At 39.7% G+C, this 20,063-nt stretch overlaps 1 protein-coding gene across 1 annotated transcript in view; it reads left to right on the top strand.

Annotated features, from left to right (window-relative positions):
• Nucleotides 1–20,063, top strand: part of LOC136857442 (FAD synthase) — an 88,927-nt gene that overhangs the window by 30,491 nt on the left and 38,373 nt on the right. Inside the window, exon 3 of the mRNA XM_067136109.2 lies at nt 6,194–6,335. Coding sequence (XP_066992210.2) covers nt 6,194–6,335 — 142 coding nt within the window. The remainder of the gene's footprint in view (nt 1–6,193; nt 6,336–20,063) is intronic.

The raw sequence follows: 20,063 nt of genomic DNA, 5'->3' as shown, positions 1-20,063 counted from the left end.
CACCACGTACATATTATGAGTTCCCATTTGAAATACGTAAGGCTGTAAGTTATCGCTTATCGGCAACGTCGCCAGGAAATACCGGCTAGGTAGGTTGAATGGACCTCGAACCAGCCCTCAGATACAGGTAAAATTCCCTGACCCGGCCGTGAATTGAACCCGAGGCCTCCGTGTAAGAGGCAAGCACGCTACCCCTACACCATGGGGCCGGCTCCTGTGTTATTGCGCACGAAGTGAAATCCAAGACGATAACGCAGATTTCCACGGAATTATTCAGCCGAATTATTTACGATGTCTCAGTTGTCATCGCTAGACTCTTATCTTACTACTACGTCATAAGTGTCCGGGCATGGGATGAAAACTTTTATCCAAGCAGTCAAGGTAATTATTATCCAATGCTATTAAAGTTTTATTTTATAAACTCGTCAGTAATGTAATGTAAAATCATCAATAACTGGGAAGAAATATTAACCTAATTACCGTATGTTTAAAAGAAATTGAAAAAAATGAATGTTTGTTACTGACGTCTCGGAATACAGTCAACTATACAGTAGATTTACACCGCGCTAGCTCCGGTTTGCGAGCTTTGCGCAAGCGCAGTAGTGTGTCGCAACCAACGAGCTAAACTGATAAATTGTTGCATGCTTCCTTGCTGCCTAACAGTATTGGCTGCTCTGGAATGGACAGATCACAGATGCATTTATTTGTTTCAGATTTACGTGATTACTGTAGACATGTGTGCGTGAGAATTTAAGTTTTTAATTTGTGTTTTGGGTGTTTGCAGAAATAATTTGTTTTAATAGTGAACAATTACGGAAAGTCATTTATATCGCAAAACATTAACGTGTGAAGCATTTATAAGCGATTATGGGTAAATATAGAAACTATTCTGCGGGCTTCAAGCTAAGCGTAATTGCCTTCGCTGAACAGCACGGGAACAGAGCTGCAGAAAGAAAATTTTCTGTGAGTGAAAAGTTGGTGCGTGACTGGCGGAAAGTAAAAATACAAGCTAAAAAGCACAAACCCTTCTAGACGCGCGTTTAGAGGTCATAAAACAGGGAAGTTTCCTATAATTGACGAAGAAGTGTTTAGGTACGTCAGTGAAATACGTAACAATGGCTGCAGTGTATCATATGAAATGTTACAAATTAAGGGACAGGGGGTCGCAAACACAACATACCGGTAACTCAGTTTAAGGCGACTCGTGGGTGGATTAAGGGGTTCATGCGACGGCACAATCTGTCAGTGCGAAGGAGAACAACACTAAGCCAAAAGTTGCCTGCTGATTACACAGACAAGATTGTAAATTTTCACCGATTTGTCATACGTTTGCGCAAGGAAACTTCGTACTTGCTTTCTCAAATCGGTAATGCCGATCGGACTCCAATTTTTTTGATATGCCTCGCAACAGCACTATTGCACTAAAAGGATCACGGAGTGTATTAATGAAAACCAGCAGTAGTGAGAAGTTGCGATGCACGGCAATGCTAGCCATTACAGCTGACGGGAGAAAGTTGCCGCCTTACATCATTTTCAAGAGGAAAACGATGCCTAAGAATATACAGTTTCCCCGTGGAATTCATGTACGAGTGCAACCAAAGGGTTGGATGGACGGAGAACTCATGCTGGACTGGGTTAAAACTGTGTGGAATAGAAGACCTGGTGCACTACTAAAACAACCAGCTCTGCTTGTTTTAGATAGTTTCCGAGGTCACCTCGTGAACGAAGTGAAGCAAATTCTCACTACAAATAAGACACGACAGATAGTCATTCCTGGTGGCCTAACATCTGCTTTGCAGCCACTAGACGTATGTGTTAATAAACCCTTTAAAGACCACTTACGTCGATTTTACAACGAGTGGATGATGAGCGGCGATCAGCAATTGACGCCCGCCGGAAATATCAGGCGTCCACCCTTGGACTTGTTATGCTCGTGGGTGAAGAAGAGTTGGGATCTTATACCACCTGAACTAGTCTCCAAGAGCTTCAAAAGGACTGGGATTTCGAATGCACTAGACGGTTCCGAAGATGACGCAGTGTGGCAGGGAGACGAAGAATCTGATACTGGTATTAACAGAGGCGAGGACGGCGCATCAGATAGCGAAACCTGCGATAGCAACACCGAAGATTTGGAATAAATTGCGTACCGGTAAGTCCGCATTTCACAACAAAGCGATAATTTTTTGCAAGTGTAATATTTTAACTTTAATACTCAAATTAATGACAAATTAACTTAATACGTTCATTTTTATTTCAGGTTGGAAAAACGTTCGCCGAATTGTTGCGAAAAATTATGAATTTTGTTTTAGACTATTTTAATTATTTTGATGTATAAACGCGAGTATTACGTGCATCTTACATTTGTATCAAATACAATTTAGTTATAAATACATTTTTGAGTAATACAAATACTGGTATTAAATATTCATCGTATAATGGTCGCACCCTACAATTTTTTTCGAAAATTTTGGTATAAAAAGTGCGACGATTATGCCGTGAAATACGGTACTTACCAGATATTGTAATAGGAGTTGAATCATGGCTGAGAAATGATATAATGGATGCAAAAATATTTTCACGGAACTGGAGTGAGTTTGCAAGTAATCAGCTTCATTTTCCGTATCAAAATCTAATCACAGAGAGTTACAATATTGAAAATCTTCCACCTTTTTGATACTTTTTATTTGCCTTTTAGCAAATTTTTATTTGTAAACAGTACATGTTTCGTTCTCACTTGGGAACATCTTCAGCTGTTATTGACCAGCAGTCAGCTTCAAAGTTCCGCATTAGACTCAATTTAGGGCACTTTAAGCAGGCTCATAATAAATAACAGCTTACCTGGAAGGAGTGAAAGAGAAAAAACATTCAACAACAATTTGAACAGTGTCATGAAGTCAATCATTTTTAAAACCTTTTAACCAGAAGACAATCAGACATTTTTAATGTAACAAAGTGAAATTTTTAACAACTAGTCCAATGAATAAGCTGACCAATTATGTAATCATCCAGTCTCATTTCATTAACACATTAACCCCCACATTGTTTTAATATCATTTAATTTAATTGGTATTCTAGTAGTTTTTAAGAGAATCAATGTACTTGCAAATAACGTGTTTAAAAACTTAGCAATTCACCTAAGCTTTAATAGCAGCTGAAGATGTTCCCAAGTGAGAACGAAACGTGTACTGTTTACAAATAAAAATTTGCTAAAAGGCAAATAAAAAGTTAAAAAGGTGGAAGATTTTCAATATTGTAACTCTCTGTGACTGGAGTGTGTATCGTAGAGATAGGATAGGAATGGTAGGAAGGGGAGTATTCATTCTGGTGAAAGAAGAATTTGTAAGCTACGAAAAAGTTAAGGATGAAAAACATGAAATTCTGGGTGTAAGTCTCTTCTCTAAAGATAATAGGCAACCTGATATATCATTGGAGTGTACAGACCAGGAAAGGGTAGTGCTGACGCTGATTCAGAATTATTTGATAAGATAATCAGCTATGTTGGAAATGATATGGAAAGGAATGTGATAGTAGCAGGTGATCTCAATTTACCAAATGTCAATTGGGAAGGTAATGCAAACAACAGGAAGCATGACCAACAAATGGCAAATACGTTAATATGGGAAGGGCAGCTGATTCAGAAAGTGATGGAACCAACTAGAGGGAAGAATATTTTGGATGTGGTGCTGATAAAACCAGATGAACTCTATAGAGAAACCGAAGTAATAGATGGTATTAGTGATCACGAAGCTGTTTTTGTCGTAGTTAAAAATAAATGTGAAAGAAAGGAAGGTATTAAAAGTAGGACTATTAGGCAGTACCATATGGCTGATAAAGACATGAGGGAGTTTTTAAAAAGTAACTATGATCGCTGGAAAATGGTAAATAAAAATGTAAACAGACTCTGGGATGGGTTTAAAGCAATTGTTGAGGAATGTGAAAATAGGTTTGTTCCTTTAAAGGTGGTAAGGATCCACTATATTATAACAGAGAAGTAAAGAGACTAAGAAGGAGGTGCAGACTGGAAAGAAATAGAGTTAGAAATGGTTATGGAAGTAAGGAGAAATTGAAGGAACTTACTAGGAAATTCAATCTAGCAAAGAAGTCAGCTAAGGATAATATGATGGATGGGAAGCATAATTGGTGGTCATACAAATTTTAGTGAAAAATGGTAGGGTATGTATAGGTACTTTAAGGCAGAAACAGATTCAAAGAAGGACATTCCAGGAATCATTAATGAACAAGGGGAGTGTGTATGAGATGATCTTCAAAAGGCAGAAGTATTCAGTCAGCAGTATGTAAAAATTGTTGGTTACAAGGATAATGTCCAGATAGGGGATGTGAGTAATACTAAAGTATTAAAATTTACCTATGATAACAATGACATTTACAGTAAGATACAAAAGTTGAAAACTAGAAAAGCAGCTGGAATTGATAAGATTTCTGGGGATATACTAAAGGCAATGGGTTGGGATATAGTACCATATCTGAAATACTTATTTGATTATTGTTTGGTTGAAGGAGCTATACCAAATGAATGGAGAGTTGCTATAGTAGCCCCTGTGTATAAAGGAAAGGGTGATAGACATAAAGCTGAAATTTACAGGCCAGTCAGTTTGACATGCATTGCATGTAAGCTTTGGGAAAGCATTCTTTCTGATTATATTAGACATGTTTGCAAAATTAATAACTGGTTTGACAGAAGGCAGTTTGGGTTTAGGACAGGTTATTCGACTGAATTTCAGCTTGTAGGATTTCAGCAAGATACAGCAGATATCCTGGATTCAGGATGCCAAATGGACTATATTGCGATTGACCTATCTAAGGCATTTGATAGAGTAGATCATGGAAGACTACTGGCAAAAATGAGTGCAATTGGACTAGAAAAAAGAGTGACTGAATTTTTATTCTATTTCTAGAAAATAGAACTCAGAGAATTAGAGTAGGCAAAACTTGATCTGACCCTGTAATAATTAAGAGGGGAATTCCTCAAGGCAGTATTATTGGACCTTTATGTTTTCTTATATATATCAATGATAGGTATAAAGAAGTGGAATCAGAGATAAGGCTGTTTGCAGATGATGTTGTTCTGTACAGAGTAATAAATAAATTACAAGATTGTGAGCGGCTGCAGGGTGACCTCGATAGTGTTGTGAGATGGATGGTGGGCAATGGTATGATGATAAACGGGGTTAAAAGTCAGGTTGTGAGTTTCACAAATAGGAAAAGTCCTCTCAGTTTTAATTACTGCGTTGATGGGGTGAAAGTTCCTTTTGGGGGATCATTGTAAGTACCTAGGTATTAACATAAGAAAAGACCTTCATTGGGGTAATCACATAAATATGATTGTTAATAAAGGGTACAGATCTCTGCACATGGTTGTGAGGGTATTAGGGGTTGTAGTAGGGATGTAATATGGGACCCTCACCAGGATTACTTGATTCAAGAACTGGAAAAAAATCTAAAGAAAAGCAACTCGATTTGTACTGAGTGATTTCCGACAAAAGAGTAGCGTTACAAAAATGTTGCAAAGTTTGGGCTGGGAAAATTTGGGAGAAAGGAGACAAGCTGCTCGATTAAATGGTATGTTCCGAGCTGTCAGAGGAGAGATGGCGTGGGAGGACATCAGTAGACGAATAAGTTTGAGTGGTGTCTTTAAAAGTAGGAAAGATCACAATATGAAGATAAAGTTGGAATTCAAGAGGACAAATTGGGGCAAGTATTCGTTTATATTAAGGGGAGTTAGGGATTGGAATAACTTACCAAGGGAAATGTTCAATAATTTTCCAATTTTTTGGCGATCATTTAGGAGAGGGCTAGGAAAACAACAGATAGGGAATCTGCCACCTGGGCGACTGCCCTAAATGCAGATCATTATTGATTGATTGATTGATTGATTGATTGTGGTCTAGGAAGTAGAATCAAGCGGCCGTGGCCTTAATTAAGGTACAGCCCCGGCATTTGCCTGGTGTGAAAATGGGAAACCACGGAAAACCATCTTCAGGGCTGCCGACAGTGGGGCTCGAACCCACTATCTCCCGATTACTGGATACTGGCCGCACTTAAGCGACTGCAGCTATCAAGCTTGGTGTGAAGGCTAGATATAAAGGATAACTGTATTCTGAAATCGTGATAATTTGTTAGTCAGTTGAAAGGATCTTTTACTGATGGACTTTTTCTTCCACTTTTGTTCCAGGTATAACCTTGAACTGAAGGTTGTTCCTTCTCCAATTAAAACAGCTCTTGAAGTTGTGTTGGACGAGAGACCGGACTTGAAGGCTGTGCTCATGGGCACACGCAGAACCGACCCATATGCAGACACGCTTCAGTCCTTTCAGGTATGTACCTCTTTATCTTAATGCAGGCAGGCTATTTCCTCACTCTTACCTCCTAACATGTCCGACTCGTTGGCTGAATGGTCAGCGTACTGGCCTTCGGTTCAGAGGGTCCCGGGTTCGATTCCCGGCCGAGTTGGGGATTTTAACCTTAATTGTTTAATTCCAATGGCCCGGGGGTTGGGCCTTTGTGCTGTCCCCAACATCCCTGCAACTCACACACCACATATGACACTATCCTCCACCACAATAACACGCAGTTACCTACATGTAGCAGATGCCGCCCACCCTCATCAGAGGGTCTGTCTTACAAGGGCTGCACTCAGCTAGAAATAGCCACACGAAATTATATTATGTACCTCCTAACGTTTGCTTATAAAAGTCAACCTAACAAGGTTCTTCTTGCGGGGCATAGTGAAAGGGAATAAGCCATGGATGCTAATGAAAATTTGGTTGAAATTGATGCTGTGACTACCGATATGTTGGCGGCTATCTTCTACAACTGTGGTTCTCAATCTTTCTGGGCCTGCTCCCCCTTTTTTTGTCCTAAATTATTTCACGTCTCTCTAATGAATTACTGTTTTACACAAGTTCTACTTTTCTGTTAGGGTTAATATCTCCAAAAAAAAAAAATTATGGTGATTATGAGTGCTTAATACAGAATATTACAAGTTTCAAAGTAATAATTATAATGTAATTACTTTACAAAGAAAGTCACGAATAACACAAATAATGATACAAGAGAATAAAAAAATGACAGTAAATATATTACGGGGGAATCTACACTCACTGCAATTAACATTTCAAACTACATCATTTGTTTCATTTTGTAAGAACAGGATTAATGATTAATGAGAGGGCAGGCACTGTTTTTCTTTCACAAGCTTTTTAATGTTTAGTTCCAACTGTGATACTGCACACCTCTAGCCCTGCTCGGTATTTTGATTTGATGTAAGCCAGTGTAACTTGCATAGATATGTTGATGGAAACTGCTCCAACAACCTTGCAGCTTCCTTACCAACTTGTGGGTATAATGAAAAATAGTTTAACCAAAATAATTCAACAGTCAAATGTAGAAACTCAGCTTTTGCTTCGGAATCACATTTTAGGTTGATAGTCTGCTCTTGAATGAAATTAGGAATGAAATCCAGTTCTATTTTGAACGGATTTTGTGTCAACTGAAATTGCCAGCTATCTGAAGAAATGTCTGGAAAATAGAGTGCTACTTCGGTTTTCAAGGATGACAAATGTTCTGAAATCAAGCTCTTCAATTCACTTTTCAAATTTAATGGAAGATTTTGTCTGTCATCAAGAAGGTCGTTATGTGTAATAATTTTAGTTAAAACATTTTCTGCATGTACGATTTAGCAGTGATGAAGATAACTTTTTGTAGTAGATTCTTTTCTCTGTCACAACTTTTTACTATTTAGCAAATTGATGTGTGTTTTTCATTGCACACCCCCGCACCCCCCTGAAATTCTCCAATGTCTTCCCAGGAGTTAGTCGGGAGAGAGGTGAGCAACTAAACCTCAAGTAACAGCTTCTCGGGTATGCCACCCCTGTTACTACGCCGGGTCATCGGAGTATGCCTCAGACTCGTTTAGATACGACATACCGGCAACAGAAAAGTACTGCTCGTCGGAACGTTCATCACAAGGCTACTAGCATTACTCCCGTTGTCCACCAGTCACGAGCTACCTCTACTGATACCATCACAGCCATACTCCAGGAGATCGACCCCGATCAAGAGATGTCTCAGGATAACATCAACACACTAACAGCCACCATACAGGCCATGTCTGAACGCTTCAAGGAAATGGAGGCTTGCATGGATTCTTTTTTAGACGAGGAGCAGGGGGAATATGACGGAGGCACGGACGACCAGGACCAGCCACCGCAGCCTGACGCCATCCCTTGGAGACAACTACAGCTGGTGACCTACGACAAGGGCCTCCCAACATCGGCCGACACCAAGGTGTACCAGATCGCAACCGCACTAAGGGAACAGCTCGCTCTCATCCCTACGGGACGCGATCACCACGACGCAGCCACCACCCTGTGGGCACTCTCAGCATGGCCACGCCTCGATCCAGCGCAGAAGAAGTATTTCTTCAATCGGGCCAACCTCCTCTATCTGGCCCTAGCCCTGGGGTGGGACGTGGCAGTACAGGTAGACCAGGCCACCGGCGATCAGGTCGCCGTCTTGCCAGAAGGCTTCATCTATACAGCAGCTCTCCGCCAGCCCGCGGTCACCCGCGGGGCCGGCTCCACTCGGCCAGGACGAGGACGCGGACGTCGTGGGGCGGCAAGCAAGTCAGCAACCAAAATGTAACGCTGCAGCTGGCCGTAGAGCAATGATGGACCTTGCCTCGTCGGCCCCTACACCAGACCACCATTCCTGTTCTTCAGTGGTCCCTTACGTGCCTTCCTGAGACCATGTAAGACTTTGTTCATGGAAAAATTTTGTATGTATCTTCTTTTGTAAAGAATAGTGTTCTTTGTTCAAATGTATCTTGTGTATTCACATTGTGCCAGGCCTTGCCTGAATTACGTTTCTTGTATGTATTTTAAATATAATAAAGCAGTATCGAGGGAGGGAACCCTTATGGTACTCCCTCGCTGCCTCTCTCACGGCTAACGCCCGTGCTGCTTCTCGTACATGCGAACCACCCTGTGCCTACATAAGGCCGGGTGCAAGGCAGCTCGGGGTCAGTTGTTCTGCAATGTGGTGATGTGTGTACCTTGTTTGCTTACGTCGGACTGACATAGGTAGGTCTTATAGCGACGATAGTATAGGAAAGGGCTAGGAGTGAGAAGGAAGTGACCGTAGACTTCATTAAAGTATAGCCCCAGTATTTGCTTGGTGTGAACATGGAAAACCATGGAAAACCACCTTGCGGGCTACCGACAGTGGGGTTCCAAACCACTATCTACCAACTTCAACCTGTTAGCGAAGTGGCCACTTGCTTGGTCGTACTACGGTTTACCCATTAGTTATTTTTCTAATTTCAGTACTACATGAACGTGATGTTCAACTGTAATACTGTAGCATCACTCCAGAGGCTACTGTGGCAAACGTTCCAATTTTCACCTAACCTTACTTAATAATTTATATATCATGCAGACATAATTTCAAGACCCAGTAGAGTAATGATAACTTCCTCCCTATAAATTTACTTGGTAATAATCTGTAACCATTGCAATCGATAGAAAATATGAAATGAATTAACAGTGAGTGAAATAAGTATAAATACCAAGCTAATGGGCGCCACCTGTAAAACAATTACAGGAATATATAACTATGTAGAGCAATGAGTAACTCCCTCTCCCAAGGCGATGGTCATCGGGCTGACGAAGCTCCAGACTTACTTTATAACCTTACCTGTTTACCCCTGAAATTAGATGTAGGTAGCATGCCAGGTTCATCCTAACTCCACTGATAAAAAGATTTACTGCAAGTTTGATACCAGGACTTTACTCCCAAAATAATAAACAAAATATAATAAATACCACAATAATCATCACTTAAAGAGACCCCCTCCTGATTGCCGTCCACAAAGGCAACGTACAAACAAGTACGACCAACATTAATCATTACTTCACGAGACCTACTCGTTTGTCGTTTACAAAGGCAAATATACACACTACTAACAACAACCAAATCCTTAGTTGACGAGACCTACTTGTTTGTCGTTTACAAAGGCAAATATACACACCACTAACAACAACCAAATCATTACTTGACGAGACCTACTCGTTTGTCGTTTACAAAGGCAAATATACACACTACTACCAATAACAAAATAATTACTTGACGAGATATACATTTCTTTACATACCTCCAGGTAAGAGTCCCACTACACTCACTACTGTTACAGAACAAAAATCGTATTCTGGTAAAGAAAAGTACGACGACTTTCTCTACGTACAGATGCAACCATCTTTACGAAGAGCATCCCTAAACTTATTTACACACTTCTTCATCGACGTCTTGAGTCCTTCCCGACTGCCGCACAGGTTGGTGTAACGCCTCAGGTTTCTGCAACTGAAAGTGGATACTCGGCCGACGATTTTCTTGACCAAGAATCAGCTCTGTGCACAAACACACATCCTCTACCGAATCTCGATCCTGTACGCATCACCACATCCACTGTACATAATCTCGTAGAAGAATTGTAGTCCAACTATTATACAGAGTTGGAGTTACAAATAAACACTTAAGTAGCGTCTTTGACCTAACAGCCACCAGAAACTCATTAGCATCAGCGACATATAGCGTGCTCACTCCGAAAACGATACTCAAGAACAATACAACATTGCCTAGGACTATGCGCAAAGTAGCTCCTGCGCGCCGGTCCGAGTGAGAAACGCACAGAAACACAACCAGAAACAGAATCAGAGTCCGAATGACTTGCCACACACGCGTACATACTTATATAGCTTGCTGCCCGTGGTCATAGCATCCTGAAAAGTTTATAGGTAGCAACGCTCTCACAGGCACTTCTTGACGCGTCACTGAGTCAACCCAACCTCGCTTAAAACAAAGCCCTCGTATTGGCTATTGAGTGTCTGATGTGACATTGAACGTCCACTCACGTATATCCACATTGATCCACTCCAATTCTTCAGCCTATGCTACCTGCCGTACCCCGTGTTTCCAAGCCACTTTTTTGCAACACATTCAACTGACTTCAACCGTCCTTCCCGATATAGTTGCAGTTTTCCCGGTTTCACAATCCTATGGCTGGGCCATATTTACAGACTCTTACCCAAACGGATATATATACAAAATATAATGATGCTCATATGCAATATTCCCTAACTACACATTCTTCTTATAATATTACGTTTTTACATTCTCAATAAACAAAATTACATGATTTTAACATTACAAACTATATACGAAAATTTCCTAACCTAAAAATTTGGGGATCGTACATACGTACGGTTACAAATCTTTTTGAAATATAACAGAACGCGAGAATATGTAAAGTAACCTCTGAAACCAGTGATGCAGCTTGCCAGTACATTGAGTGGCCAAAAGTCGTGGGAAGACACTGAATGTGATGTTAATAACAAGTTGCTCCTCCGCGATCCCTCAAAACGGCAGCAATACAGCGAGGCGTCGACTCTACAAGGTGTTGGAATCTTTCTGGAGGGTACTGGACCCACGCATTTTGCTCTATGTCGAGGTGTCGGCAAAGGCACCTGAGTTGGTCGTCGGCTGAGGAAGCCTATGCGGTACAGTTGCCTCCTTACAGTCCTGGTAGAAATGGGTTCCTGACTCCCAACCTTCAACTGGGCAGTGATCTGACTTGCAGTAGTCCATCGAGGGCCCAGTTTGGTTCTGCGTAGGCGACGTGATTCCCATGCAGCGGTTTACACGGTTGGTAACATTTTCTCTGCAATATTGAAGATCCACCATCGACACTGTTGACCTCGGAAACACAAATTCGTGTGTAATCTCCGTAATGCTATGTCCCATGTGCCGACGATCAACCCATGTTCAAAGTTGGTTAACTCGCGACGTATTGCCATCTTCACAACACTGGTGTCTATGACAGACTGCTCAGCTACGCCGCAGCTAGCTGCAACGCTCAAGGGTCATACACGGCACATTTTCTAATGAGACACCCCTTCCCGCCGTGAATTTTGGCCACTCATTGTATTGGGCTGCTGTGATAGTCTTAACATAGCCTTTATTTCTAATGTATTAAAAACTGCTTTCCGCCACATTATTTACGCATTTATTATGAAAACCGCTTTCATTTGTAACTTCAATTTTTTTTTTTTTTTACGTTAGTCACCGGGTATTACTTATCATCTTCTGCAGCACCTTCGAATATTGACGATACAGCTCACTAGTGCACCTAGCGAGAAATAGATCGCGTTCAGTATAATTGCTGTAGTGCATAAATATCAAGACCAGAAAAATTATACACCCTAAATCACCCATAATAACGGATGAATTAGTGAAAGGATTCTCGTTGTAACGAAAGCATATTACACAGTTCATTGTAAGAATTTTCAAGGGACATAAAAAAAAACCTGTTACTACAATGGAGTTCTCGCTAGAGTGAACTTTCTTCTTCTTCCTCCTACCATTTATTCTGCATAATTGCAGCGTCCGCTTTTCTGCACTTCGCTTTCCGTCGCTTTCCCACGTAGTGCATCAAGCCATCTCTTCCTTAGCCGTCCCCGTGGTCGATGGCCCTTAGGGTGCAAATCTAGTGCCACCTTCGCTACTGAGTTACTACTGCTGCGCAGTACGTGACCACGCCATCTCAGATGAGTCTCCTTCATTTTGTCAGTAATTGGAGCCACGTGGTCCAGTTTACAGAGTTTCAGAGGCCATCGAAGCATCCTCATTTCCGTGACATGTCTTTGTGTGACTGGCCAGCACTTTGCCGCGTATAGTGCTATAGAATGTGTGATCTGTGTTAGAACATCATCAAGAAAGGACGGAGAAATTTATTTGTGTTCTAAAATTTATTGCAATATATATTTTTAAAAATTTATTTCGGAGACATCAAGAGAGACATTATTATGAAGAAGTTTCGATCTAGGAAGAATGTAAAATTTTATTTGGACTTGTGTTTGTTTGATGTTTGAACAAATTGTATACAGTAGCACCTCGATTATACGTTCCCGGAAACTACATTTTCCCATATTACTCGTTCAAATTACGTGGTCCCGTGAGCATCCTAATTAAATCACGTTGTAAAAATCTTGCATTATCAGTTCCTCGAAGAAACAATTTCCCGGATCAACCATCCAGAAATTTCAGTCCCATAAACGCTAAATCCTCGATCACGCATTTTTCAAGAAAATGTATCTCACAAAAGGACGGCTACGGCATACTTACGGATCATGGTGTTAACGTCCCGTCATTGCGGTAATTGGAGGAAGTAGCCTACTGTACTGGAAAAGCAATCAGTGGCGAACTTGCATAAGGGACCATCTTAGCATCGCATTTGGTTGGTATTGTTTAGAGAATTCTCAGAAATCATAAAGCAGAGTGTCCACAACAATTGGAAGGAGACAGAGCGCATTTCAGCAGCTGTACTTGAAGACGGAACGAGTTTCTTCAAATATTCATACTTGCAAAAGTCTACATTATGTCCAGGGTTAGATCTTTATTTTTATTTTTTTACTTTCTTTGAGTGTATAGCCGAACAGGTTTTCAGCACTTCCCTGAGGGCACTGTATAGTCACTGGGCTTTCAGGCAGGAATCGAAACTGCTCCTTCTTAAGCAACACAAATGTAGTATTTCAATATTATCGTGTTATCAAGACCAGAACATACGTTGCACCTTACATACATAAAGCCATGGGAGGTTTTGGGATTGCCTATTGCTGTTTTGGTCCTAATATATGACTGGGAATTTCACATTTTTTTTTGTGTGTTAAAATGTTATAAAAACCGCAGACGTTTTATTTGTGCACATTACATTTAAAAACTTTGTATCATTTCGCACTTGTATCGACTTGTACAGCAAGCGCGCTTTCCAGCTGAGCTCAAGGTCTGGAATAACAGTAATTTCGGAAGTGTTAACATGTTGCTCTGTGCCGCCGAATGGTGTCACGCTGGTCTTCAAATTTGGGCGTTCTTGAAATCAGAGTTGGCGTGACGCCATATAGCGGCACAGTAGAGTTTCAGGCGATGCATCGTAAAAAAAATCAGCTGTGACATCTATGCATGTAAAATTCGTACTACGTGAAGAGCAAACTTCAGGGTCTACTCCAACTATGTATTTCTACTGTGTGCCACCATATGGTGCCATATTATTCTTCGGAAGTCACTGACTGGCCAGTGGTCATTGTCACAAGTGAAAGTGCGCCAGGCAATGTTTATTCCTCGTTTACGTATGAATTATTGCTCAGTTTGAACAGTTGTGCAAAAATATAAGAAATGAAAAGATATTGGTAATAATCTTGGTAGAAATGGTAAGCGACTTGCAAAGAAGAGAATTAGTGAAGTGGATATTTGTGAATTACTGATGGATTTTGATGGAGAGGAAGATGTGTTGATGGCAGTGAATATAACGCTAGTGATGGTGAGTGCAATGACAGTGACAGTATGACAGATGTATCGAGTGATGCGGAAGACGATGGTGATACTGATAGTGATATTATAGGTGAGGATGGTGCTGGTGCAAATGGTGTAGACAATCATGTGAACAATGATGCCTGGAGTCCTTGTGTAGGGGCACAGAAAGATATTCCATTTACAAGCCAGGAGCATCTAAATCTTCAAATTGATACTTCTACAGCCACACCATATGAGTTTTACTGCCTGTTCCTAACAGACGAAGTTCTTGATTTGATGGTACTACAAACTAATCTCAATGCAAATCAAACACTAGCATCTATGCATATTAAGCGGTCTAGTCGTTTGAAGGAGTGGGTAGATACTACAAAGGAGGAAATGGAAGCTTTTATAGGTTTGAGATTGTGGATGAGTCTTGTAAGAATGCCTTCATTATCAAATTACTGGAGCCAGTTTTCTGTATATGGAAATAGTGTAGGTGGTAAGGCAATGCCAAGAAATCGTTTTCAGTTACTACTTCGATTCTGGCACTTTGCTCCCAACGATGCTTTAGCTGGAAAGCTGCACAAGATTCAGCCACAATTAGATATAATGCATATGAACTTCAAGAGTAAAATTAAAATGCTAAGGGTCCACCCTTTCAATACTATGAATATTTATTGATGTGAGTATACATCACATATCGTTTAAAGAAGATTGGTACTAGTTTCGATGCTCATTGCGCGTCATCATCAGCCAATGAATCAATTGAGCAAAACACAACTTATCAAACAACAGTATAAAACACATGATAGCACCTACAAGACAAATGTTGAATTATCACTAGTTAAAATATAAAACACTTGATAGCAAATACAATGACAAATGTTAAAAGTTAAATTGTAACAAGTTAAAACGTTGAAAGCAAATCAGAGAAGGTAACATAGTTGTTAAGGTATGATACACGAGAAAATAGTCCAGCTTGGGGTATATAGAACATAAGGTGTATCTTATAAAACACTTCACCTAATAAGACAAATTTTAAATGTAACGTTAAATTGATGAGAGTTTGGTGCGTTTGACCATCTAAAACACATGACAGCACCTATAATGTCACTGTTAGATTATAACAAGTTAAAAGTAGACCTACCTACGTATTGAGGTAGAACAGGATACAGTTAAGACTGTTTTTTGGCAATTTTATATTACTAGATAATAATGTAGGCTTAGGCTTACAGAAAGAAATATTGTGTATTATAAGTTTACTTCTACTGTCAAAAACAACAGAACTAACCTGTAAAGGCGGCAGTTGTTTTGCGTCAATTTTCCACCTGTTCTGTTTCTTCTGTGTGAGGTAAGACTTTCCACTTAATCTTGCTTTTGCTGTTTTGTTCTGAACGTAAATTTCTCAACACTTCCATCACCTACTAAAAGCACTGGCATTCATACTATTATTGTCATCATTCTCGTCCATCATTTTCAAATACCACAAAAGCTTCAGTAAGCAAAATAATAGCACGAGATGAAGTTGACTACTTCTCGGCTAGTGGCAGACGGCTGTGGCATATAGATCCACTAGCATAGCAGGCCTGTTTGAACATAGAACTAGTGTATTCTGTTAGGGACTGTAGAAACTCCAAGGAACAACTGAGGCACATAAATCCCCTAGCACAGCACTGGCGCAAAGACATAGATCGGTTAGCAGTTAAAAAACCCGAAAGTTAAAAAATGGTACTTAGATCCTTTAGCATTTCCACTCCTCAAATAGTTTAGTCAAAAGTGAAAAAGTTATTATTGACAACTAATTTCAGAATGGAGATGAAATCGTGTATTTCAAGTTTGCTAAGAGGACTATATTTCTTTAAGTTACTTTCAATAATGGGGAAAAGCTTTGCTGTTTGTATGCTTGGATACATGTTGACTATGTCAAAAGAATGAAGGGAGTGGTTGGGTTGCAAATCAAAGGTCTTTAGTTTGTCAGTTCAATGGTGTTTTTAATAGACTTATTGGCAAGAAAATGGTAGTTTTCGCCAAGAAATTTTGGACAAATTGAGAAGCTTTATACAGAGAACTAGGCCTATAGTTAATAATAGGGTGGATAGGGATGTTGGCCTTATGGATCTTTGGAAGGGTTTTAGCTGTAGTAGGTAGGCCCGGGTTTATATTTAACAGCTTAAATTTTTTGTGGTCCGTGAAAAGAAAGGAAGTGTTCTTTAGGGTTTGTTTTAATTGTCGCTGAATTTGTTAGATGTCAACGAGTGTCAAAACTCTAGGTGAAAAACCTCGTAGTTGATGAATCAATGATTCCATTGAGAGGTCGTTTATCATTCTGGAAATTTATGCCTGGTAAGGCACACAGGTACGGTGTTAAACTGCGACGACACAGGCTGCATCTTCACTAAAGTATACGCTGTTTAAGGTGTCTTGAATGCTCAGAATACACTGAGCATGGCTACTCAAGTTACAATGCAACTTATGGACCTATATCTAGACAGTGATCACTTTCTCTGCACCGGCGTATGAAAATATAAAAATTGAATATTCTTTAATATTAATATTTAATATTTTTGTTTCTTCGCCTGGACGTGTCGCAAAATCTCAGTTGCGGCAGTTTGCCACTGTGAAAGCTGAGCGGGAGGCTGTTACCACTCCATGCAGTGGTTATGCTTTGAACCTCTTCTAACAGGTAGGGGAGTATTAATGCGCCTGCTCCAAGCAAGGCCCCTTTTTCCCCTCAACACTGAGATGTATCCTACTATGTTCTCCGGTCGTGTTACCATAGTGGAAAGTGGAAACAAAAGCTTATAACTTCGGTCCTGTGCTGTTCCGTCCTTTCTTTCCACCACGCTGAGCAGTTCATTGTTATATTATTGTGCTATTGTTTTCTATTATATTATGATGTGACTTCTCTTGTTAAAGTGTGAATTTAATTTATGTTAGGTAAGGATAGCCTATAGGACTGCACAGTGTATTAAACATTAAAATGAGTGCTGTCACTTCCACCTCGAAAATAAGTGAGTTGGCGGGCCCAGAATGTACATGTATAATAAAAAGCTTAATGAACACACCATTTTCGTTAAGAGCTTTTGGAGAAAAGGAAAACATAATTGAAAAAGGTAGACTCACGCCTTATCCTAAAAATCTATTCAAGGAATCGTAAAGAACAGTACAATATTTTCATGATCCGTGATACATAAATCTGGACTGGTTATGTGGTTGTGCAAAATTGAATAAACTGTACTGTTGGCCATGTATTCTATTTTACTCAGAAAATAATGCTTGGAATAAAGACGGTGTCGACAATTTAGATAATTTCAGAGTTTTAAAGAGATGCCATGAAGTGTCTCAAGCACACATCAACGCTGTTGCCGATATGATTCAGTTTGGAAGGTCCAGAATAGAGTTCTATTTGAGTACAGCTTACAGAAAGAAAATTGACGAGTATAATAAGTTAGTAAAAAATAAGATATATATTGTCAGCACTTTAATTGGGAAGGTCCAGAATAGAGTTCTATTTGAGTACAGCTTACAGAAAGAAAATTGACGAGTATAATAAGTTAGTAAAAAATAAGATATATATTGTCAGCACTTTAATTGGGAAGGTCCAGAATAGAGTTCTATTTGAGTACAGCTTACAGAAAGAAAATGGACGAGTATAATAAGTTAGTAAAAAATAAGATATATATTGTCAGCACTTTAATAGATACTGTGTGCTTTTCAAATCAAAGATTACCTTTCAGGGGTCATCGAGAAACTGAAGGATCCGATAACAGAGGTGATTACAGGGAGTTACTAGCATTAATTGCTAAGAAAGATGACGTATTTCGGCACCACTTAGAAACAGTCTACAGTTTTCTCAGGACTTTCATCTGATATACAAAATGATATTATTGAAGCCATAGCTACTTTTATGACCAGTGAAATTAAAAATGAGGTTATGAAAGCAAACTTTATTTCCGTTATTTTGGATGAAAGTACAGATGTTTCAAACAGAGCACAACTCTTGACTGTATTTGGATATGTTAGTCCCGAAGGGGAATTTCAAGAGAGATTTTTGAGATTCAGTGATGTAAGCGGTGATCGTTATGCTTTTTCTCTCTCTAAACATCTCTTTGGAGTGTTACAAGAATTTCAGTGTGGTGAAAAGTTAGTAGCAGAAACATTTGATAGCGCAGCCATGATGACAGGGCAGCACAGTGGGTTGCAAGAAGTTAGTTGGGGATAAATATGACCAGACTATATTTGTTCACTGGTATGGTCATAGGCTGAACTTGGTATTATAGCAATCTGAACCACATCAAGGAATGCAAAGTATTTTTTCAGACCTTGTCTGGGTTAGCACGGTTTTTCTTCTTCATCCCCTAAAGGGCCGCTGTTCTTGACAAAGTAATGCAGAGTCGATTACCAGCAGTAACGCCTACTTCATGGATATATGCTGGTAAGCTTGTTGAAGTTGTGTCCTCTCTCTATACAGATCTCCTTGAATTCTTCAGAGAAATGAAAGATAACGCAGACTAATGGGACGGTGGAATGAGAATTCAAGCTAAGGTTAACTATGTTACCCTGTAAGACTATGATTTCTATTTCCTCTTAAATTTATTTGCTGAAGTGCTTCCTCAACCTGATGTTCTGTATCAGATCCTTCAGAAGAAAATATGTGATATTGCCTTCTGTTCCAAAGAGATCCAGCAATTGAAAGCATTTTTGCTGACAACCAGAAATAATTTTGAAACTGTGTGGTCAAAGTTGCAAGACAATGAAGGGAGGCATATTGATGAGTTTAACAATTTTGTGAAGGAGTTCTCGAACAGTGCATATCAGTTGTTAGTGAAGACCTATGGATGAAATTTCGACTGCATGAAACTTAAAAGTGAACTGTCTGTCCTCTCACGAAGCCGGACCTTGTGAAAAATAATGCATATGACCTCTACCAATATTTTCACACCAGTGGTCAAGCATGTCCAGAAGCAACAAAATTGACTTCATTCTCACCATCCCAGCAACTAGCGCTTCCGCTGAAAGAAGCTTCTCGGCCTTAAAATGGATACACAGCTTCCAAAGAAATTCACAAGTACAGGACAGGTTCTCTGCACTTTCTTTGATTGCGATTGAGAAGAAATTTCTGAGTGACTTAATGAAGAGGCCTAATTTCTACGATGCTGTGTTAGATATTTTTGATGCCATAACATGCCGTCATATCGACCTGAGTACAAATAATAAATACTGAGGTAAACCTTGAAGCTTCGTTAGAAATTAATTTTAAACTTTATGTTTATGAGTGCATGAGTAGCCTGCCATATGTTTTTCATGATGTGAACTATTTTCAATTAGTGCATGATCGAGACTGCTAGTTTCTATGATGTTGATGCTCACTAGTGTTCAATATATTCCGTGCCATTTCATCATTTTCAAATGATGTTATCTTATACAAAAGTAATATCATTTATCAAGTCTTTCGCTTTAATGAAATGACATCTGTATTGTTCATAAAAATGCTGTGGTGCAAACGACAATATACTCTCAGAAGGAGTATGGTAACACTTTTCAAAATGTGACACATCGCTATTGCTATAAAAACACTATCAAAAAATCACCATTAAGAACATACAAATTGAAAATTATAAAAAAATAGTGAGCCTTCATTCGTCAGTGAACCAACTCAGTCACTGCCTTCTAGATTGATAGATTAATGGTGGTCCTGT

Source organism: Anabrus simplex, chromosome 1 (genome assembly GCF_040414725.1).
Source record: "Anabrus simplex isolate iqAnaSimp1 chromosome 1, ASM4041472v1, whole genome shotgun sequence".
Taxonomy (NCBI): domain Eukaryota; kingdom Metazoa; phylum Arthropoda; class Insecta; order Orthoptera; family Tettigoniidae; genus Anabrus; species Anabrus simplex.
This window is presented reverse-complemented; position numbering and strand designations above follow the sequence as displayed.